The sequence below is a fragment of the Aulonocara sp. 'chitande type north' Nkhata Bay genome, linkage group LG7, assembly GCF_057382095.1.
Source record: "Aulonocara sp. 'chitande type north' Nkhata Bay isolate Kocher_YH1m ecotype deep benthic linkage group LG7, A_spYH_male_GT1.1, whole genome shotgun sequence".
NCBI classification, from domain to species: domain Eukaryota; kingdom Metazoa; phylum Chordata; class Actinopteri; order Cichliformes; family Cichlidae; genus Aulonocara; species Aulonocara sp. 'chitande type north' Nkhata Bay.
The window spans coordinates 6,314,776-6,337,645 of NC_141350.1; the positions used below are offsets into that span (position 1 = coordinate 6,314,776).

The 22,870-nt window shown below is 40.8% G+C and overlaps 1 protein-coding gene across 3 annotated transcripts in view; it reads left to right on the forward strand.

Moving 5' to 3' along the window:
• Nucleotides 1-22,870, forward strand: part of rassf7a (Ras association domain family member 7a) — a 38,936-nt gene that overhangs the window by 13,354 nt on the left and 2,712 nt on the right. For 2 of the 3 annotated variants that reach the window (XM_086298203.1, XM_086298204.1), the window contains 2 exons: nt 19,849-20,046; nt 20,747-21,675. In XM_086298203.1, the coding sequence (XP_086154329.1) occupies nt 19,944-20,046; nt 20,747-21,675 (1,032 nt within the window). In that variant the 5' untranslated portion in view covers nt 19,849-19,943. Of the gene's footprint in view, nt 1-4,101; nt 4,486-19,848; nt 20,047-20,746; nt 21,676-22,870 lie in introns of those variants that run through there. The other variant, XM_086298202.1, reaches the window with a different exon arrangement.

Consider the following 22,870-nt stretch of genomic DNA (forward strand, 5'->3'; position numbering starts at 1 on the left):
CACTGCAGCGTGTGATCGCTGTCCAAAAATGTATTTCATCTCTCAAAATAGCTTTTCATTCAGCTGCTCAAAATGCAACGTGATGCAATGTGTGACGCAGCAATGTTTTTGAATGGTGGTAACTTTGTCCTGAGCCAGTCTAGACTGGTTCTGAATAAAGAAGCAGAAAAAGAGATGATGGAGAAAGTGCCAGAGTGTAGCCAAAGTCCTGACAACTTGGAAGCTGTGAAAGCCAACTGAGAATCTCTTTTGCTTCATTGATGCGGTCTTAAAAAGAGTGATCAGAGAGCGAGGTGGCTTTCTGTATATTTTTCTGTCTTTTCTATCCTGTTTAGAAGAATTCAAAGTTTGTTTACCTGGAGTGTATCAGCTGATCCAGTTGACCGTGTCTTGCTGTCATTTTCCTTTTGTGCTCACTTGTCATCCCTTTGTGTTCAGATTCACCTTGGCGGCAGATTGTCGAATCACCCGTTGTTATTTGTCAGGCGATAATGCGGTGACATGTATTTGCTTTCAAACCACAAATCATCTTGTGATCCAAGTTTCTGGGAAGAAAACAAAAGTCTTTGTCTGTTCTTGATGTGGGATGTGCTATATTTACATCTCAACAGGGCAATTACCTTCACTGGCAAAACCATGTTGTCTGTCATAATGATACACAAGACATAGCTGCAATATGGGAGCACCAACATTGGCCTGACCATAATGAGACAGCAACCCTATACTTAGCCATGTTTGGGAAAAACAGAGCATTACTACCTTGTGTTGCTTGAGAATGAAAACTGATGTCAACAAAAGTTCAGGATTTATTTTTATTTTTTTTAAAGCTTGTTTGGCGTTCTGAAAATAGAAGTGTATCATTCCATTCGTTGTCCAGGTTTTAGTCTTAGCCAACCCGTTGACTACTTGTTGGAGAGTGCTTTTAGTGAAGGGTTGAATTAACTGAGGGAAGAAAATGGTGGTGGTTTCAACAGGGGAGATGGAAATGGATGAGCCTTAGGAGCAACTTCATGCTATTCATTGTTGTTGAATAATAGCCAACAAAGACAGTGTCAGCATGCATTCCCCTCTCTTTGCTCCCAAGTTGAACTGCTGCCAGACACAGCCAGTCTATTTTTCACTCTCAGAGCCATCTTCTTGCCTCTCCTGAGTCGAGTTATGGATGGGTCATCTTTAGACAGACTTACAACCACTTGGTCGTTGAAGTATTGCCTTAGTTTATAGCTGGTGTTTCGAAACCGCTGTGTGACATTTTTACTTTTTTTTTTTTTTTTGAATGCAGATAAATGATAAAGAACTACTTGAAAGACTTGCCTCGAAAAGTGCAGGTTTTAAAGCTGTTTTGGCCTCATCTTTGTTTTCTTTAGCGTCTTTGCTGAATGCAGAGGCGGAGCTGGAAATTGAGAAGGGGAGGGGGTTGCAGGAATGTTTGAGTCACAGGAAAAAAGGGATGATATGTAGAGCTTGACAAGGGGGTGTGGGGTGGGGCACAGCAGTGGGAGGTACCCTGAGGAATGCCTGGAAGGTGTCAGCAAAGTCTGGGAGGCTTTGGACTGATTATCCTTTACATCACAATGCCCTCTGTCTTAAATTAAGTGGATGTGGGTCTGTGGACGGACGAGCAGATGATCCATTTACAAGTAATAGCCCATCAGGACCCAACAAGTGTGGTTACTTTTTTAACTGTGGCCTTTTGGACCTAAGCACCACCTCAGGAGGTTGTTCCCCTATTTTATTCAAGAGGGGTTTAAATTTTGTCAGACATCATAGCTCTTAGATGTGTCAAAAGCTTTGCTGTATAGACAGAACAGTGAAACACTTTACACTGATGGGAACTGACCCTCCGTGAGCCTCTGAGTCAGCCTGGCTAAAAGCTACAGAATTCTTCGCAGGGATCTTTTGTTTTTTGCATGATTTAATTCATCAAATTAATGCAATTAATCCCCAACATCTATTTTTGGAACATCTGCTTTATACAATGTGCACGCTGGTTATTAGGCACTGTGACTGCGTGTCCTCATTAGTTTGGTTGGAATACAGTTTGTTGTCAGATGGAGGCAAAGTAAAGAAAAGGATGACAAAGGTTTTGTTGATCGTCTGCTGCTGCATCTTTGCATCAGAGTTCCAAAACTACAAAGGATTAAAGTAGAGGGGAAGTAAAAAAATTGCTCTGATATTTTGTGACACTAAAGGAAAATTGTGAAATTGGCCTTTTTATTCCCTTGGACTTGGTTAGTTTTTACTTAATTAATGCCACAAAACACATTGATTATAAATTAACTAAAAAGAGGTGTAACTAAATAAGAACTGATGTATTAATTGAGAATGCTAAATGTCACTTATGTCAGTATTGGTGTATATATATTTGCACCACTTTATAGTTTAAAGAACTTCTGGTAACAGCAGGTGTTCCTGTAAGATATGCTGCTGAGTATTTGGTCTCAGTCTTATTAATACAAGCAAATTTTTGGGATTCTCATCAGAAATATTTGCGTATGTTTTCTGTTCATGTAAAAGAGTGTATCAACTGCTACATTTAAAAAAAAAAAAAAATTATCTGGTTAACATGCAAATCTGTAATCTTGAGATTACATGTTGCCTCTAGGTGAAAAGTTGGAGGAAAATATATGACATGCCACCTGGAGCTGTAAAATGTCCATGGGTACAAATTGGTGGCGCGATCGATTGGTATCAGAAAAGCCTCAGGGCGATATGTAGATTCATTGAAATTCTTCTTTTTATGCATTTTGAAAATGTATTATTATGAAAAGTCAAAGGAAAAGATATAACATGTGCTTTTGAGCTGAACCTGTGTCTCAAATTTATAATGAGGTTGTCAGTAGTTCACATAAGAAAACTACCACTGTGGTTAAATGGTATGCAGGTGTATGTGTTAGACATGAACTTATTACTTCCGCGGCTGCACTTTGTTTTTCATGTGCGAGGCACAGTGGAGGGGTGCCAGACAGAGAGCGGGGATTGCTTCATACTGAAAAGAGCCATAAAAGTTTTATTTTATTTTTTTCAAAACCCATGAACGTGTTCATTTTAAGCCGTGACAGTCTGAAGGGTGTTGTTTTATGTTGCTATAAAAACTGGTAACAATCAGTTTTTAATGTGTGCTTTATTTAGCATCATATAGGCTGTTATAGTCTCGGTGCTAATATATTAGCTGTTTTGCTTCATTATCTGGGCCTCAGTTAGTCCTCCTTTTAAACTCGAGATGTTTGCTTGCTTTTACATAACGTCTAAGTGGCCATTTTCTAGTTTCTTCTGTAGGGAAGATAGTGAGGGAGAAATAAGACACTAAAAAAATAGTTTACGGTTAAGATTGAGGGAGACGTACGGATAAAGATGAGGATAATGTCAAGAGAGTGGGGTATGGCTCATGCTGGGGGCTCCCACACATTCTGCCTAGCCCATTGGTCATGCATGTCTCAGCTCTGTGTGTGTTTGTGAGAGAAGGTTATGGAGGTAGGAGCACAACTCAAGATTGTTACATTATTTTAAAATGTTAAATAGTTTCTATCCTACTTTTGTAAAGTAATGAGTTTCTCTTATAATGTGACTGTGTTGCTTTCTGGACAGTAGTCATTAGATTTAAGTTGCTTCTTTCTCTCATTTTCCCACAGGGCGTTGCCTGACTCAAACACATGCACGCACACACACAAACACACACACACACGTTGTCCAGTTCCACCTGGTCTGTCGGACTATGACCTCATTCCAGGAAAAGGAAGAGAAAATCACCTGACAGACTCATTTGTGTAATCAGCTGTAACCAGAGGCCACTGCGTGTATGTCTAATGCCTCGAGCTACTGATTGTGCTAACAGCAGGGAGTTTATACTGCTCTTAATTTTTAAATTCTCCTCTAAGTAGTCCTTTGTGTCATTCAGAAATACAGATTGCGAACAGAAGAACTGCAAAAATTGATGCTGATAGAGTACGGCAACACACAAAACACTCTTTCAACTACCTGAAAAAGGGGGGAGGTGATCTGATCTGTCAGCACAGCAAGAAAGGGTGGGGAGAAAAAGAGTGAGAGAGAGAATGGACTGGCGGGGAGGGTGTGTTTCTGTGTGGGTGAGAGAGACGGCGAGGAGGAGGAGTGTAGAATGACAGAGGGAGAGAGAACTCTGGCACCTCTCAGATCTCGGCTGTGGCGAGGGCTCCTGGTTGAAGCACATTCCTCAAGCAGCCAGCGACGAAAAGGCAGCGGGACAGTGCGGAGGAGAAGTCGCGACATCCTTTAAATCTCTTCGTGACCACATAGGACTGCCTCTCACCTCCTCTCGGCTCACGCACTGCTCACACAGACACTTGCTAAGCTGCGTAACGCACCAGCCGCTCAACCGGCTCTGCTGCCCTGTCAGAAGTAAAGGATTTCCCCGATTGAGGCACAGGGACAGAAAGAATAAAAAAAACTGATTGAGGAAAAGAAATTTAAATCACTGAAGAGGCGGAAAGGCTTCTCTTTTACTCGGTAAGTGTACGGGCTTCTTTTGGTGATTGTTTGAACGTGTCCTTGACTGCTTGAATCACGGTGTCAGGAAGTTTCTCTGAATACAGCCGGCTTTGCCGTATGTTCCAGCATGCACGTAAAAACCTGTTATTATTACTACTATAAATACTGTTAGTTTTTATTATAAATGGCGAGTTTCTGTTTGTATTGTTGTTTGAATGGCATAATAATGAAGAGACTCTTGTGTTATGTCTGTAGAGTGATGAACTGTGTCTTTACATGTACCTGTTGACACTAGACCCGTCACCCAAGTATTCTTGCCTGAGACAAAAGGACCCAAACCTGTTTGGAGGAAACCTCATTGACTGTGCACTTGTGCAATTATGCCCCTTCCCCCCCTTTTTTCTTTAAAAAAAAAAAAAAATAACTTTTTGTGTCAGTCACAAAGCCAGCCTGCCTGTGCAAATAGAGGCTGTCCACAAGTGTAATGTATCACAGGCTGCTCTTTTTACTACCCCAGGATTAAAGATTAATTTATGAAAGTCACGGGCAGAGTTCAGCTCACTTACTGCACGTTCCGTGCTATACATCTCAAACACTGTGCAAATCTAATGCACCAAATCCAGTGGAAGTGAGCCTATATAAACGTTGACTCATCATTATGCATGGCTAGCATCTTAGTTACAGATTCTCAGCATGGTTTGTGTTAGACAGTGAAGCTCATTAGCAGGCTGTATTTGTTGTCCAATCAGGGCTGCTGGTTTTAAATCCCTCTCTCCAGGAGGGAATTTTTTTTTTTCCAGGTTGTGGGAGTCAAACAGTTACACCTCGTGTGTTATCTCTGTTAGTATGTTTCACAAAGTTGACTTGTTTCCAGAAAGATAGTGTCAGAATAATAGATGGTTAAGGGAAGGGAGCCATATGGACTTTGACCCAAGCGCTTGGTTCTAATTATTTAGTTTTAGGTTATGTAATCGTTAGCAGTTGTTATACTACAGTGTGTAACCCAAATGATCAGTCCCACCTGATGTTTGCTCAGAGTTATCAAGGACAGTAAATTTATTATCCTAAGTAAATGTAGTGGACCATATTTGCTTGAGATCTTTGAAGGGAACAGAAGTATGACGATTTAATGTACTAGAAAACAGAGTGGCTATTATAGTCATAAGAAAAAGCCACATGTGAAACGTGAAAGGCACTTTTAATTAAACATATTGTGGTTAAAATAAGATCCCTTTATGTTGCTCAAGTGTTTCCAGCTGTCAGTAGAAAGTGACTAAAGCCTGCTTGAATAATGCCATGTGCCACTTAGCATATCCATGATGTAATCGCATCATATTTGCCTCGGCCTAGTGTCTGCCCTTTCACAGCTGCTATAAAAACATTTTCTTTTTTTCCACCTAAATTTCCAGGAAAAGTTCGTCTCACATACATGATTTTATTTTATTTTCCTGTTAAGTAATAGTGACTGAAATGCAGCCCATTAAGACTGCGTTATTATGTTATTATATTAAATCAGATTAGATTACTGCAGTCACTTCAAAGCCATTTCCAAGCAGCTGCTCTTCATGGCTAAAATTGTGCTTCTATATATGCGATATCACTTAAAAATAACACATACAAATAGTTTGAAAGTAGAGCTGCATTATGACTTTGGTTGTGTGTACAGGAAAATGTAAGATGTCCCATTAAAAAAGAGGAAGTTGGTGGACATGCACAGCTCATTTGTCTGGTGCAAAAAAATCAAGCGATTATAAAGGAAACGATCAATGTTGGTTCAAAACATCATTCGAATTGTTGCCAGGTGCATTTATTTATGTCATTTTTTAATGTCACTACAGGAGGTACAAAGTTGCTAAGTTCCCAACAATAAAAAGAAGTTGTGAGCAAGTGGAGCAGGGCTTTGGTTGCAGATACAAAAGAAAGTTTTGGCACCAAACTGTGGCTTCTGTTTACGTAAAACTATGAATAAATAACTCTATTGTACTATGAACATATGTGAAGGCATATCTGCTGAAGGTTTGAAACTATATTAAGTCGTAGCACTTGCCTCGATGTTTTCAACTTCAACGGCTATATTTCTGCAGCAATTTTTTATTAATATGCAACAATAGCCAAAGGGAAGAGTATCCAGTTTATCATCACCAAGGTAAAGCCGGCTGAGCGGCAGGTTTAAGAAAATATTAATGCTAATGTTTAAAACTTTCACTGCTGCATGGCCCGGTGGTAGGAACTCTGTTATGAACTATATAAATGGTATTATCTCATCCTTTGAAATATTTTCAAATGAGATAATGTGATTTAAAAGGCGGTATACTCCCTATTCCTAGGAATGCATCATAAAACGTTCAACTTTTATTCTCAGCCTTATTTTCTCTCTGCTACCCTTCAAGTCTCCATCAAGTGCTTAGATATTTCTTATTTTCTGTCACATGAATGAGCCTTTTTAGCATTGAGACAGTAGAGTGTCCTGTGAGAGTGGTTGTGCCTTGTTCTCTGCAGTGTTATTTTTAATGCTCTTTTCCTGCTTGAATACACAGATGGACTCCTCTTCTAGAATAGTCCGTCTGTCTCTCTCCGTCTCTGTCAGTGTGTCTGTCTGTCACTCAGCTCACATGGCAAGGAAGGCAAGCCTGCCCATGCACAGCAAGATATCTCTTGGGATTCTTGATGGGAACTTTCGAAGTCATCCTTCATGCTGTGAAGCGTCTGAATTTCTCACAGTCCTTATCAGTAGCATTTCCGTACTCCTGCCGATGCACTCAGGTGCAGATGTAATTGGAAACTCTACGGCCACATGTTGGTGAAATAATATTTTTGCATGTATGAGGCTGTGATTATTTTCAGGCGGGTGGTTTGAGCCACTTTTTCGTCTTTTCCGATAAAACTGTCTTTCTTTCTCGTGTGTTGCTGTGCTTACCTCACTTGCTCTCTCCTGTACTTTTCCGTGCGTCCTTCCCCCTGCTTGTGCAATGTGACGGAAGGTAATGCTGTGCCTTGCTCATGTCGGATCCATTAGGGATGAAAGCACACTGCAGTGATAAAAGATTGATCCAGTACTTCTTGCATCACATCCCTCACATCTTGCTCCCTTATCCTCCCTCACACCCCTCTTTCCAATCCAAAGTCAACCCAGTTTTCAATTTATCAAATCATTTGTACTCCTCTAAATAAATCATCCTCACCGAGTTTACTATGGCAGACGTTTTCCCACAGGATTTCATAAAGGAGAACACAGTCTTGTAGGATGCTGTAGAGTCTTACAAGTTCTCACTTATGAAATTTTCTCGATGGTGTGTTTATTTAAAAAAAGAAAAAATTGGGACGGCTCTGTTTCAGTGTCTCCTTTCTTTAGTGTTCTTGCTGTATCGGGTAGGATAGTATGTACTTTGCTAGAAGAACCAGTGAGAGACTGGCATCCAGCCCAACACACACACACACACACACACACACACACACACACACACACACACACACACACACACACACACACACACACACACAGGCCTTTTCTTCGCCTGTTTTATCTGAAGAGGCAAAGACAAACACAGCAGACCTGTAGTTTCAGCAGAGAGGTTATAATTACTGAGAGGAAGGGAGGATTTAAAAAAGGAATTTCACTGTGGCTCTGTTTTGAGATTTTTTAGAAACCTCTCTTTTCAAGAGCACCTGGCTTTTTACTTTTTATGTGTGAGTTGTAAAGCTGTACAGAAATTTGTGGACTGATTATAAACAAGTGTTGAAGTCTTTTGATCCTTGAAGTTGGAGAGGCATTTCCCTGAGGCAGTGAGGCTTTTTTGTTTTTTATGCCAACTTTTCTGAATTGTGCTTACTTTTGTCCTCAGTTATCCCTTTCAGGGGAAGCTGTTGAAATAATTCGAGGTCACCGAGTGACACAAATAGCCACAATCTCCCTTCATTCATCTAACATGTTCAGGTCAGAGGTTACCTAAAGCCATCTACTCTCAGAACCATGCAGACTTGGTCCACCTTAGGATATGTTCCCAAGTAAGCCCAGCTGGCTATAAAGTTCATCTGAGTCAATGTTTTCATGTCTTATCAGGATAAACTTCTTGTGACATTGTCAAACCAATAGCGTCTTATTTCCTGTCGCTATTTGACACCAGTGGCAGGTTACTGTTGCTGAGGTAATGAACAATCTGTGTCTGTTTGTAGGCTTGAGACGCATGGACAGACACTCAATGTGTAGTCATTATACTGCGGTAAACATCTTATTCCCGCTAGGATGGTCATGTGACCGTTTGTGTTTGTGTGAATCTGTGAATATGTGTGAGAGTGAGCGAGCAAGCAGCAAGTTGCTCCCTTGCTGAACCAGCCATGCTATACCGATTCTCTGCACACAGAGCTCTCTGGGCAGTAAATAACACGGTGCCTCAGCCGGGGGACCTGGAAAGGTCCACGAGGGGGGTCAAGACTCCAACAAGAAAGCGAAAAAAATATCTGCCTCTGGGAGCAGAGATAGTAAATCATCATATAGGACAGGAGAGAGGCAGGTGGATCTGACAGATTTGCCCGTCATGCTGAGAGGCTTGACGGTAGACCTGTCATTGAATGTTGATATGGTAGATCAAGCATAAAACATGCAAAACAAACCACCATTGCTCATGGGTAGATGTAGGTAAAACAAAAATTCTCTGGAAACTTTTGGTCTGAGAGATTCGCTTATACATCCTCTTATAAATACACCAAACATGACAACATTACAGCCTATACATAATATTGCTACTTCATTTTGATTGAAGTACAAAACAGGTTCTAAGTAAACAAAGTTACAAGAGTCTAATGATCCTGTAAGCCAGAGGTAGGCAACTCTAGGCCTCGAGGGCCGGTGTCCTGCAGGTTTTAGATATCTCCCTGTGTCAACACACCTGAATCAAGTGGTTAGTTCATTCCCAGGCCTCTGGAGAACTTCAAGAAATGTTGGGGAGGTAATTTAGCCATTTTAATCAGCTGTGTTGGATCAAGAACACATCTAAAACCTGCAGGACACCAACACTTGAGCCCTGGAGTTGCCTACTCTTGCTGTAAGCAGTATCAGTACGTTTCATGCAACCCTATGGAGTTGAGTCTTCATCACCTGTACAGTTTACTTTACTGCACTTCCTTTAACCCTGTGACAGAGACACCAAAGCTGGTCCTTTATTTCATCCAGAGCGATAAGCAGATATAGGAAAGATACAGACATATTTTCAGCATCAGATTACTGTCATACCTGGGCCCTGCTCCAAGACTTAAGATATCCAGGAAACTCAGTAAAGTTATCTGGGTAAAACCCTCAAAAGTGGAGCATGTCATAAGTGTTATTTATAAGATATATATTTTTTGTAAGTTTTATTTTGATATATCTCACATTTGGTATTTCCATCTTTATGCTTGCTACTTTTAATATTCCTTCATTAAGAAACACCTCGTCATTGTTCCATCTTGTCCTTGTTGTCCTTGTTATTCCAAAAGGGTAGCTAACATATCTCTCACAAGTATACTCAGCCACAGGATCCTTGTCAGTTTGTGTATATACTTGTGTATCCATACCAAAGATCACCGTGGTGATCATGTGGAAGATCTTAGTCCCAAAGGTGCTCCAAGGATGCTGGAAATCGGCACCCTGCTCTCCTACTTTTTTCTGATGCACACATCCGTCTGCTGCACTGCTCGGGCATCGTCGTTACTCCTCTCAAAGTAATGATGGGGAGAGAAAGTCATGCGTGACACCACCTTCCCATCAAACTATAAATCATCTGAACCTTATGATCTGCTTGCAACACAGGTATTTCATCGTTCACTTTCTGTGCAGTTGAGTATAAAACTCAAAATTATACTATTAAGAGCACTGCGTATAAGAAACCGGTCTGAAAGCTCGTATCAATTTCAATTGTATTGTTTGATCTTCTCTGTACTTACTCAGAGTTTGACTTATCCTGTAAAAATAAGCATATATTTTTAAAGTAAGGTATCTAAAAATGTAGCGTGTTTTTTATTTATTTATTTTATTTAAATAGTTAAATATATATATCTTGAATGTACTCCCTAAGTTACTCTGGATCTTTTTTTTATCTTTTAATGTTTATTTGCTCCACTCTCTGACTGATGTTTTGTTTGACTCATGTAACATTTAGACCACACACATGTGACATCGCAGTTCTGTGACGCATTGTAAATACCAAAGTGTTTACCTGTTTAACCCCTTAGGAGCCTTTATCTTAGCGTACACAAATAGCGTCTTTGTGGAATGAATCTCCTTTCCTGCAGATCTTATCTTTGTAGCAAGACTTAACAAGGTCCTGCTGCAATATTCTACCTTTAGTTTTACTTACACACAGCCACACACACGCACACGCACACTCTTGGTTGCTCTCACTCTATGGCTGTGCTGTATTCCTAGCTAAAGGCCAGGCATGTTGAAACTCCCTAGGTAAATACTGTAAAGGTGTGAGGATGAATGTTTTGCATAGCTGAAGGTCCTTAGCGATGGAATAACATGTTAATTTGTACAGCTGGTGGCTGCTTCTCAAACTTTCTGGCTGTCTTTCAATGATTGTCACGGTCGGGACCCAGCTTTCAGTTTCAAAGTCGAGTCTAATCAAAACCAGCAGTGAATGGACTGCATTAGCTATAGTAGTCACATGGGAACTGCCCATGTAATGTTCACGGCCTGTAAAAAGAGACAAGTGGAATTCCTCACTTTGATCTGTGAAAACATGCTTCACACAGAGAGATGTATGTGCTGGAGTTGTGTGTTTTTTGTTGTAATAGTTCATCCCTGTGCAAGAATGAGCACCTGCTGTATCCTTAAGTAATAACTGCCTCACCTAACAGGCAAACAGACCTGTGATGGATGGGTGTGTTGATAATGATGATCTGATGCTTTGAGATTTCTTTTGTGCTATTTTTGTTGCTGCAACACAGATATAGATATATAGATATAGATATATAGAGATATAGATATATAGATAGTAGAGGTGGGAATCACCATACATCCCACGATACGATATTATCACAATACTTAACGCACGATATGATATTATTGCGTTTTTTTTTTTGTTTTGTTTTTTTTTAAATATCTGCGATATTCAGATTCTGTAAATAAAGGTAAACTTTATCAATATTCATTTTATCTAATATTAAAGTCTCGCACTCAGTCTTTCTCTCATTTCAGTCAGTTTTATTGTTGACAAACGGAACGGTTTGTATTACATACTAGTCCAACTTAACTGAATGCAACCATCTGGTACAATTATAGCTATTCTGAACTATGCAATTTATGAAAACTATGCAGCCCCTTCAGCAACTGAAGAATTTGAAAGTAAATTAAAACAAAATATAATTTTACATTAAATAAAAAAGTTTTAAACTTAATTAAAATAAAACATGTCTTAAATTAAAATAAGTAAACTGTCATGTTTATTGCTGCCAAAAAAAGTTAAACACATTTGGACAGTGAAGGAATGTCAAGATTCTTGCTCAGAAAAAGGAGCTGATCAACATGCTCTGAAGTCAGAGCACAAAAACTTTTTTTGTTACAAAATATCGTTTGTTGCTGTCCCTGTATCGATACATTATTAGCAAACAAAATATCACGATACTACACGGTATCGATTTTTCCCCCACCCCTAATAGATAGATAGATATATAATTTTTTTTTCTTCTTCAAACTTGAGCAACTGATGGTAACTCCCTGATGGTAATTAGACAGGGCTCAATACTTAATTATAAAGATTGCATGTTGCCAACCCTAATCATTGTTTTGCTCTTTTGCATTCGAGGCCTTATTCTGATTTTGCTTTAAGATCTAGGAAAAAAAACAACAACGAGAAAACAAAAAAACAAGAGTAAATAATTGATATGAGCAGACATGGAAGCGACCTATAAATTACTAATGAGTTTAGCGTCAAACTTGTGACACTGGAGGATAGCTTTCCTCCTCAATGGCACATGCATGGGCACATGGGCACATAAATAACATGTGCTGGAAAATTCAAGACTACAAATTTTCCACTTATGTACTGTGTAAATTGCATTTGTTAAATTAGTGGGTTCAAGCATAATCATTTTTGAGTCAGGCTCCCTGGTGTCTATACTTATTCTCATGTAACGTATTATTTAGTCTATCTGCTAACTGAATATCTTCTTCTGCGTGTCTGTTCGTAGGCTATATATGACCATGTACTTATTGCGCATCCTATATAAGTGGGTCTGCCACTACTATGTGTTTTATATGAGTTTGGCTGGGAACAGAGTGATATCCTCCTTCCCTGGCAAGCACTGCTGAGTCAGGTTGGGAGTATATAATTACATATGGGTACCCATCAGCAGTCAGAAAGTCTTCTTCTATGGCTCACCCAACAATATAAACTCCTGTGCTTGCAGGGCTCAGCTTGCAGGCAACCAAACCAGTCATCCTGAGCTGAGCTCTCAGTGGAGGCCAGCTTTGCTTGACCTCTCATTGGCTATGTGAAAAGGACTTTATTATCATTCTCACCATTAGCTGCTGGCTCTATGGGCAGATCCATGAGTCAGCGCAAACAAATATGTCCCCTGTAATGTATTCACCTCCGCTCGGCTTCCAGGCTTGAAGCAAATAAGTGAATGGCGACTGCCAAATCAGGTATGAGTAAGTATTCATCACAGTGCGGTGAATAATGCAGTATTGTTGTATTGCGGCCAGGCCTGTGTAAACTATTGTGGCCACGTGCTTATAGGTGTCTAGTTTATTGGCTTACAGTGAAATCCAAAATTGTGCCACGAGTTCTTTAAATTTCCAGAGTAGAATAATAAAAGCAAAACCTACTTTCTTGGGCCATCGGTCCATTTTGTTTTCATCGCTTTTCAAATTCATAATCGCGTTAGGATTGGAGCCTCTCCAGGCTGGTGTTGGGCGAGAATTTGTAATTTCAAGAACTGAATTTGAACAAATGTTCTTTGTATGACATCTACATATGCTCTTCCTCCCTTGTGGTTAAGGGCAGGTTACGATTTGTCACTGTGAGTGCTGCTGGTGATTCACGGTGAGTGGGATTTTACACTAAGTGCTGTTTTTACACAGTGTGACTGCAGGGGTATTGACTGCCAAGGGTGATGGCAAGACTCTGAACGGCCATTTCAAGGTGTCCTTCAAGTGGAAGTAATTGAGTTTAAGCTGTAAACTCTCACTGATCATCAGTTGCATGCTTAACGCAAGGACAGCTTGTATTTTATTTTAGATATATGTATGATGCAGTGAGTTGCACCATCTGATTTAGAGTTAACATTTAAAAAAGAGCAAAGCAAATGACATAACTAATCTATATCAAGATCAACTTTTTAAATGTGTATAATCACCCTCATGAAGCTCATTTTTAGCAGCTTTTTATAACTACTCTGATTCTATTAATACTATATTGTTTCCTATATTTGCCCTTGCAAAGGTTCTGCCTGTGTTAATGAACCACTGATCCACTTTCACTGAGATTTCACACTTGGATTAGGTAATCATTATAATGGAGAAGGCTAAAAGGCTGGAGTGACAGATCCCTGTATGGAAGTATGACAACCAAAGCTTATTAATGCTGTTTCTGATTCTTTTGCGCTCAGTCATTAGCATGTCAATGGAGTAGAAACACAGGCAGACAGGGGGCATTTTCAAAAGGGCTTGTCAGTAACAAGCACTTGGACTTTTTTCTGAGAAATATTTACCAAAATAATGTACTGTGAAAAACTGCATTATTCATCACGTGTGTTGAAGCTTCACTGAAGCTTTGCTAGTAGAAACCCAGGCAATTGTTCAGTCTCTAATCAGCAAACATCGTGTCTGGAGCCTGGCCCTGGACTGTGAGGAAGAAGTGTCACCATCAGTGTCACACATAATTGTACACATAAGGCTACCCTAATGCTCGCATTAAATTAAATGTGACTTTGCAAGAGGAAACCAATGTTTATTCTCAAAAGTAGAAGAAATGTTTCCATGTGTCACTTACTGACCCTTTTTAGAGTTGCTTTCCTAGCACCTAAACAAACTTATTGACCACTAGTGAGGTGTGTATACATGGAAACTTTAGTGTTAATTTGTGCAGTAGAAGCCCTCACCCCTTGTAAATCTACAGCACTTTCCTCACAATACTCAGTGTGCCTCTGTCTGCTGCTGGCACTTTGTCCCTGCTGATAATAACGTATGCAAAGGAGTTGCTGGTGTCCGTTGGAGAATTTAGAAAGCGTTTCTTACATGTTTTCATCATGTAAGGTTTGGAAGGAGCTCTGTTAAAGATACAATCGCTGCTGATAAATACATGAGGCTAGGCTAGGCTTGTTAGCGTTATTAATTTAAAGCAACTCCCTGAATACCTTCTAATTGTGCCTGAAGGCTGAGTTGATCTGGGATTGCACAGATGTTTTATCCAGTACAGTACAGTTCAATCCCAGAGGCAACTTTTAGTTAAAAATGTGCAGGTGGAAGAAGAGAGATTTAAATGTATGGGTACTGGGACTACTAATGATTTTTTTTTGTCTTTAAATTCAGTTGCTTTTTCCGTCATAGTTCTCCTGTTCAGATATGACCTATCATTGGCCTTATCAGTGAATACATGAACAGTTTAATGTGTAAATTAAGAACATTTCCATTTTTTAGTTTGTGTCCGTTGCAACTCTTTTGCAGCCAGTGTGCAAGACAATTGAGATTTCAACATGTAAAACCAGTTCTATTTGCTGAGGCTAAAGAACACTTTTCTGCCACTGTGAACAATTTTTAGTGCTGTTCTCAACTGATTGTGTCATAGAACTTTTTGTTCTCATCTTTCTGTGGAACATAACCTGTGCTGACATAGTAGATACTGAAAAATGAAATAGGAGGAGGTGTGACAAAGAATGCGAAACAAGGAAGCCAGGCAGAATGAAATAAAATATCTGTATTCCATTTTATTGGTGGTAACAGTGCTTATCTGTGGTAACACTCCAGAATGGCAGTAAAAGCTGGTGTGTCAGACGACTCAGCGATGCCAGAGGCCACAAAAGAGACAGCATTGTCTGCTGAGTGTAGAACCAGAGCAACAATAGTCTCTCTGCAGTTTAGATGAGACCAGGCTGTTCTGTGCCAGCGTGTTGCTGTCTCTTTGAGTGTTTGTCTTTGCCAACCTGGAACAGAGTGGCACTGAGGGCCTAGCTTCTCCCAGTACTCTTAATTGTCCTTTAACAACAATATTTATCCTATTATATACATGTAAAAAAGCGTGGGACAGGGTCTTATTTCCCCTGCGTATACTGATAGGGATAAATGTTTGCATGCATTTGTTGCTACGATCCATTGACAAATGCGATGTAAACTCTGCCCTTTACTCCTGCCATTGTTCCTCAGACTCGTGTTGCTGCCCTTACTCAGAGCTGGAGCAGATTCTTATAAAGATAAGCCTACACGGTCTGTCTTCTTTTTGTGAACTCCCAAACATATACAGGCATGCATTCCCAACCTTTGACCACTGTATGTGCATGACACAGGGTTGTGTACTGCCCCTGCACACACACTCACATTCATATTACACACCCACACGTAGCCTTGAGCATTTAGGAGCTCTAGTACATTATTAACCCTGCTTGGAATTTTTCTGCAAAGCTTTTGTTTCCGCAGGTTTCCTAATATTGTGTATGACTAACAGAAATGACTTGTTCAGACCTTTAGAAAGGAAATTGAAGGTTAAGGTGTGTCTGCCCAGCTGCATCAAACCAAGTGCATTGTGCTTGAGTGTCAGCTTTTATGTCTTTACATGTCTTGTGTGTTTATATGTATGTAGGAAAAAAGGGGATTTGGAGATTGGGTGTCTTTCAAAACACTTGATTCCTGTCTGAGCAGCCTCAAATGTTTGAACTTTAGGGGGGGGGGTTTGGGTCCTTGTGACGTAAATGTCGTCATCGGACCACGACCAAGGTGGTCGATTGACAGCGTGGACTCGTTTGTGGAGAATTTACATTACAATGCACCAACTACGCATGCGTCCAGGCAGCAAATTTCAAGCGGACTTCAAAGAAGTATAACAGGAGTGGCTAACTCGGTCTTCTGGTCTCCCGCTGTCCGTATATGCAACCAAGTATAATCTAGGCTTTAAGTTCCCATCAGTTCACAGCTTGAGACAGATCAAGCCTTGTGTATTTGCAGTGCTGTGATAAAAGCCACTTTTTCTTTTAGTCAAATTTACAAAGCAGATGGGAGACCTGTATTGAAGAGACACAAACAGAGGCATAGACAGGGTGATGAAAGACACAAAGCAGGTTTGCTAGATGGATGAGTGATAATAAGGGTGGCACATTTTCTCTACCACTCTCTTTTTTTTTTAAACTGTCAGCATTTTTTCTTACATATTCGTTGGCTTTCTCATTTATGCACTGTCACTGTCTTTTTTTATCTTTCATTATATAAAAATGACTTATGTGTATTCCTTGTGAAATTCACCAGATGAGCTCCTCAAGTGGCTCTTTTGTGAGTGTGTTCTTATCTGAGCTTGGAGTCAGAGATTATTGATTACTGTTTATTTCTCTTCAGGGGATTTGTGACTGGTCAGAGTTTCAGTGAAAATTGCAACCTGTTTTTTGTCATGGGTAAAGTTGGGTATGTGGTGGTGTATTATTATTATTTTTTCCATTAGAATTGGGTAGGGTGGGTCAATGTGAGTTTAAGGTGTACGGTTGGAATTTAATTCCCATGTGGGGACAAAACTGATTCGTAACACTAAAAACATTTACTTTTCTGTTGCTGCAGCAACTACACAACAGGAGAGTCACTTCCTACATTTAGAATGAGTCACTCACGCGGATTCATTAACCTTGATAGTTTGCCAAGTGAAGCGTTGGAGAATGTTGAGTACATTTAAGCTTAATTATTTATGTTTTCGTTGTCTTTTATTCCTGCTGATTTACAAGCTTTTGTTGTCCTTTCTGCCTTATTAGGTGTAATAGTGAAGTAATAAAGCTCACAAAGTAAAATAAATGAAGGATGACTCTGAGTGATTGCCTTCACACCACCATCTGCTCAGCTGTGAATGCTACTCTGCTGCATGTGCTGCCAGACAGTCCTGAGATTATTGGAAACAGTGGATTTGCTGCCTGAATAACTATTGCCAACTGGACTCTGTTCTACAAGACACACATAAGATGTGTGTCAGGCAATATATAAGGCAGCTGATATCTGTAATAGGCTAAAATCAGGCTCTAGCATGTTTAGAGGCTCATAACATGTGCACAGCAAACTGCAGCTGGTGTTTGTCCATAGCATTTGCATATTTATGTGTTATATTGTCAGTGTATTCCCACTCTTTATCTTTGGTGATTTTAGTCCATGTTTTTAATGGTACCTTTGGTTCTCCTCCTCCTGTTTTTCCACGAGAACTGACACAGGACTCCAGAGCTGTTCTGAGAAAATGAGCTGGGTCAGGCGGATGTCTGGTTGTCAGTGTTGCTCTGCCTTTGACAAAAAGAATAGACAGCAACCTGAGACTAACAGGCCCGTTTGTTTCCTGTTAGTTTATCACATTTCACTAGCCAGGAGGTACAAGAGCTAAATATCACGGGAGAGTGACATTCTGTGCTGGGAGATGTTTCTGTGTTTGTATTCTCATTTAATCTGATTGTTATGGTGCATAAAAATCTTGGATGTCTAATGTAGGAAGTTTTAGATGAGGTGCTGCGAAGAAGTTGCAGAATAAGCCTTAATGTCAAGAGCTCAACCTCTCCTTTAGCTCCGTTTCTGTTTCTCTCAGGGTTGTTTCCGATCCATGATGGTGCCTTCCTATAAATTAAAGTTTGGTTTCCAGCCTTTAGTTTTCATTCCCATGCTTGAAAATGAATGTTTCTTCAAGTTCATATGTATGTGTTCATAAAAAGCCTCAGAGCTAAAATAAACGATTGTCTACACATTCTGTCAACCTGTTAAGCTTGATTGTGCATTACAACATAGCACACCGTGTGCCCACTCAAAGAAGAGCGTTGACATCTTTGCTTGCGTTGACATTTCTGGCGTTGGAGTTTGATAAGCACTCCCTTTTTCATATCAGGTTTCATTCCAGATGAAATCATCATACACGTTTCATCCAAAAAATTTTTACCTCGTGTGATCATCCATCACTATCTCCCGCTTTATTTCCTATGATCTCATTGTATGTGATCAATCTCTAAGCTATGTGTTTTGGTGCCACATTCTGGGATGCTGTTGCCACATCCATCGGGTCTGTGATGCTGTTTAGATGCCAAACAAATGGTAAATGGCCTGTATTTGTATTTGCCGGGGAGCAGAGTTCTTGTTTGGCATCTAAACAGCGCAGAAGTAATGGTAGTGTGGACCAGGCAGGTCAGAGGAAGGGTGGGGCGAGGCCTTTGTTACGAAAAACAGGAATTCTTCCGGCTGGAAGATGAAGTCAGTGCATTCCTCCAGAGCAGCTCCCAATAGTCAGTGGAGCATTGAAGGAAGGCCATGGTGAATGCTGGGGCTCAGTTTTAAACACCTCCCATTGAAAACCAGAGAGACAGACAGAAAGAGAACACCATCTGTCACACTGTTTGGTAAAGAGTTGCCTTTTACCCACCTAGGCTACACTTGCTGTGCCAAGTCCTTACAGATAACTCTGCCTGAGGCCTTTTTATGTGTACGACAGTGTTTTATTACCTTGTTTTGAAGTGTAGCTGTAAAAGTACAGACTGACAGCAGGACTGCACATAATGAAATTTCTTTAGGTTAAACCTGCTGCCTGGACGTGTTTTAGACTACCCGCTGATCAACTGTGGAAGTCTGATGAAACCTACTTGTGGTCCTGCTGAGGCCCGTCAAACTGAACACACGTACACACATTTGTTCCATCTCTCCTGCTATGTTTCGTACACTCCCAAACACCCTCTTCAAAACATAGACACACTTGAGTTGCTCCACTTTCCCTGTCTGTTCCCCTTGGCACTAAGCTATCATAACGGCTTTGAAGGAGGGCAGCAGAGCGTTTAATTGGGTTACAGATTGGCATTTATGCTCCCAGGTCCACACGATACTGCCGGGCTTTTAACTAACCACTGGGAACTTAATAAAACGCCACAACGCTGTACCCATCAGCTGCCAGTCTTTTCTAATTCCATGATCCATGTCTCAGCACAGCAGATTTTGGATGTCAGTGCTGTTTGTTGTATAAACTGGTATTTCTACAAAACGTACAGTAAGTGAGGGCAATATGTACTGTACATCAACGCTTTCAATGCATCATGTTTAGGTTATCAACAAGTTGTGTCCCATGTGTTGGTGTTGGATTACATAAGCACATTGAGCTCACGTTTTTGTTTGCTGGGTATTCTTGTTACTTTGAGGAAACTTTGTTACAGTAGCACACCTCTTACTTTCTTCTCTGCTGTTTAATTTTTTTTTCACAGAGTTAGTGCCATGCAGTGGTAAGCTGAGGAAAGCCAAGCTGAACTGATCTGCTCTGAAGACTTTCTTACCCTTCACCGTACCCTATCAGTCCCAGATGGAGCTCAAAGTGTGGGTGGATGGAGTAGTGCGGGTTGTCTGCGGTCTGTCCGAGGAGACTTCCTGTCAGGATGTGGTCATTGCTCTAGCACAGGCCATTGGTAAGTACCTCAAACGTTGTCATCATTTCATGACACCAGCTTATCTTTAAGCCTGCTTAGATAAAAGCTTGGCATTTAGATTTTTATGCATACACAAACAAGTGTACTGAAGCATCGCAGAATTGCCCTCATCCTGTTCTTTATTAACCTTTTTGCTCTCCGCTGACCCAAATCAAGTACGCTGCTGGATTGTCAGCAGGTCAGTTTGAATTTGAGCCGGCACTCTGTCCCTATATCCTCCGGCTTTATTTGAGCTATACGCTGCGGTAGGATTGAACAGAACTCCAGTTTTAGCGCTCTCCTCCTTCTATGAGCAAGCTGCTTGCCAAGTCATTAGGGAGGGTTTGTCCTAATTTCAAGGTCCTTGTGGAAACTTCAGTTTATTTGAACATTTTTCACATGTTGTGTGGCTCTTACGCAGCTGCCTTTTATTCCAGTCCACAGAGGCAGAGATTTAGACGTATCAGCATCGTCATAATGCATCTGATGTCATTTGTTCATTATTTAGAATTGGTATGAGGACATAACCCCACAGTTTTATTAAAAATAAAAGAGAGAAGCAACTAAGAATACAAAAAATTTGACTGATGTATATCATTTTTTAGGAATAAAAATATTGGTGTGCTACTTCTTTGTATGGAAATATTTAGGGTAGGAGGTTTTTTATAGTCACTCTTTATTTTTTCTGTCTTTGTCACAGGTCAGACAGGCCGTTATGTTCTTATTCAGCGTCTAAGGGACACAGAAAGGCAGCTGCTGGCCACAGAGAGGCCTCTGGAGTCTCTCGCAAAGTTGGGCCAACATGGCAATGAAGTTCAGTTCTTTCTACGTCGCACTGGCCCCAGCAGCAGTGATGGACCCGGCTCAAAACAAGAGAGACCTAATCCCCTTCCATTGCCTAAGCATCCTGAACCAGAGCCTTTGAAACGTAGCCAGCCTAAAAAAGCCCTGACCTTTAACTTGGGGCCTTCCACCTCTCCTAAGACCAAGGCCAAACAACTTAAGAGGTCTCCACGGGACTCTCCAGAACAAAGAGCCTCCCCCTCTCCTTCATCCAGCCCTCTGTCCCCTCATATGTCATCCCCTTCTCCCTCACTACCTATAGGCCCTTCAAAAGATGAAGTATTCAGGAAAGTTCTTCAGCAACAGGAGAGACTAAGAGCCATTGAGGCCCAGTTAGAAGCCCTAGAGAGGGAGTCACACACCTGGGAGCGTCCCTACCCATCTCCATGTCCCTCACCTCTTTCTGATGCTCGTTTGCAAGACGAGATGGACGCTTTGGAGCAAGCAATGCGAAGGAACCAGGCAGAGCTTGCACATGAGCAGTACTGGGAGGAGGAGCTAAAAGCCGAGGTAGAAAGCGAGCGAGGAATGCGAAGGAAGCTTGGAGAGCTCCATACAAAGCTAGATGACTGTGGACGGCGGCTCCATGAATTCTCAGTTCGCTCTGCTCAGCTGGAGGAAGAGATCCAGCGGGAAACCCAGACACAAGGGAAAGCCACAGGACCTGAGGAGTCGTTTGACGCTGTAAGGGAAGAGTTACAAAGTCGAGAGAGACATGGGACAGAGCTAGAGGAACAGCTATCTGAGACTGACAAGGCTCTGGAGAAAGCAGAGTCTCTGTTGCAGGTAAGGAGAGAGGTCTGTGCTTTAGAAAAAGGGCTGTAACTCCACACAAGCCCTTCTGTTGTCATTTCAGGGGTGCAGTCCATACCCTTTTTTGTATTACTCAAAACAGTATTCATGTTATACACTCCAATAAACAGTACGTCACGAAGCCTCGTGCATATTGATGAAACTGCAGTAATATGATTGCTGAATGCTCATATTCTACCATGTCTGAAAGTGCTTCATTGTCATGAGCTATTTACAACCTAGCTTAACTGGTTTAGCAGGTATCATCTTTTATGTATCGCACTTTCTAAATACGTGGTTACTGACTGTGTTTATATTATGTCGGCTTATATATGCATATTGTATTGTTTATAGATTTAAAAAAAATATTAAAAAGATTTGATTTGTAGAACAAAAGCCTCTTTTATTGGATCTATTTCTCAGCCTCAGCGTGTTGTAGTTTAGAAAGTCAGTTTGCTTTTGGTTGTCTTAGATGTGGCTTCATCAGTTTGAAGTGAAACGTGTGTTTCCTCTATGATAGTGATAGTTCAGTTTTTCAAATCCTCATGCACTGAAAGCCCAGAGTGTCCCATTCTTTGTCCTGTAGGCCACAATAAATATCAAAATATATCGTCACTCATGCTAATGGGGATGCATTTGTCATGAAACATTTTGCTGCGGAACAGAGATTTTTTTTTTGGGGGGGGGGGAATTGTACATGCCTGTATAAAAACACCAGGTCATAACAGGTAACCAACAGCACTGTGAGTGCTTATAATCCAAAAGTAGCGCCAAAGGCATTTTGCCACCCAGACAGTAATTGTATGGAGGGAATGAGAAACCAGTATTTCCTGTAAATGAAATATTAACCTGACAGGGTATAATAAACCTCCGTTCGTAGTAATGAAAAGGGTCTATGTCAGCTGATTGGTTGAGGCAGCCAGCCGAGTCTTTAAAGTGTTGGTGGTGATGAGCACAGTGTTCCTGCCATCAGACTAATGGAGGAAGACCTGCAGGTATGAACTGCCTCACCAGAATGTTGTGGTCCAACATCAATTACTCAGAGACACACACTTATTGGCTTGTTTGTGTGCACCTGAGTTCAGTCTGCGAGCCTAAAGGTGATGCCACTGCTTCACAATGTTCTTGAACACCAGCTTTTCAGTAATCTGAAGGCATCTGAAGACAGATTTAAAGGGAAAAAGCAAAT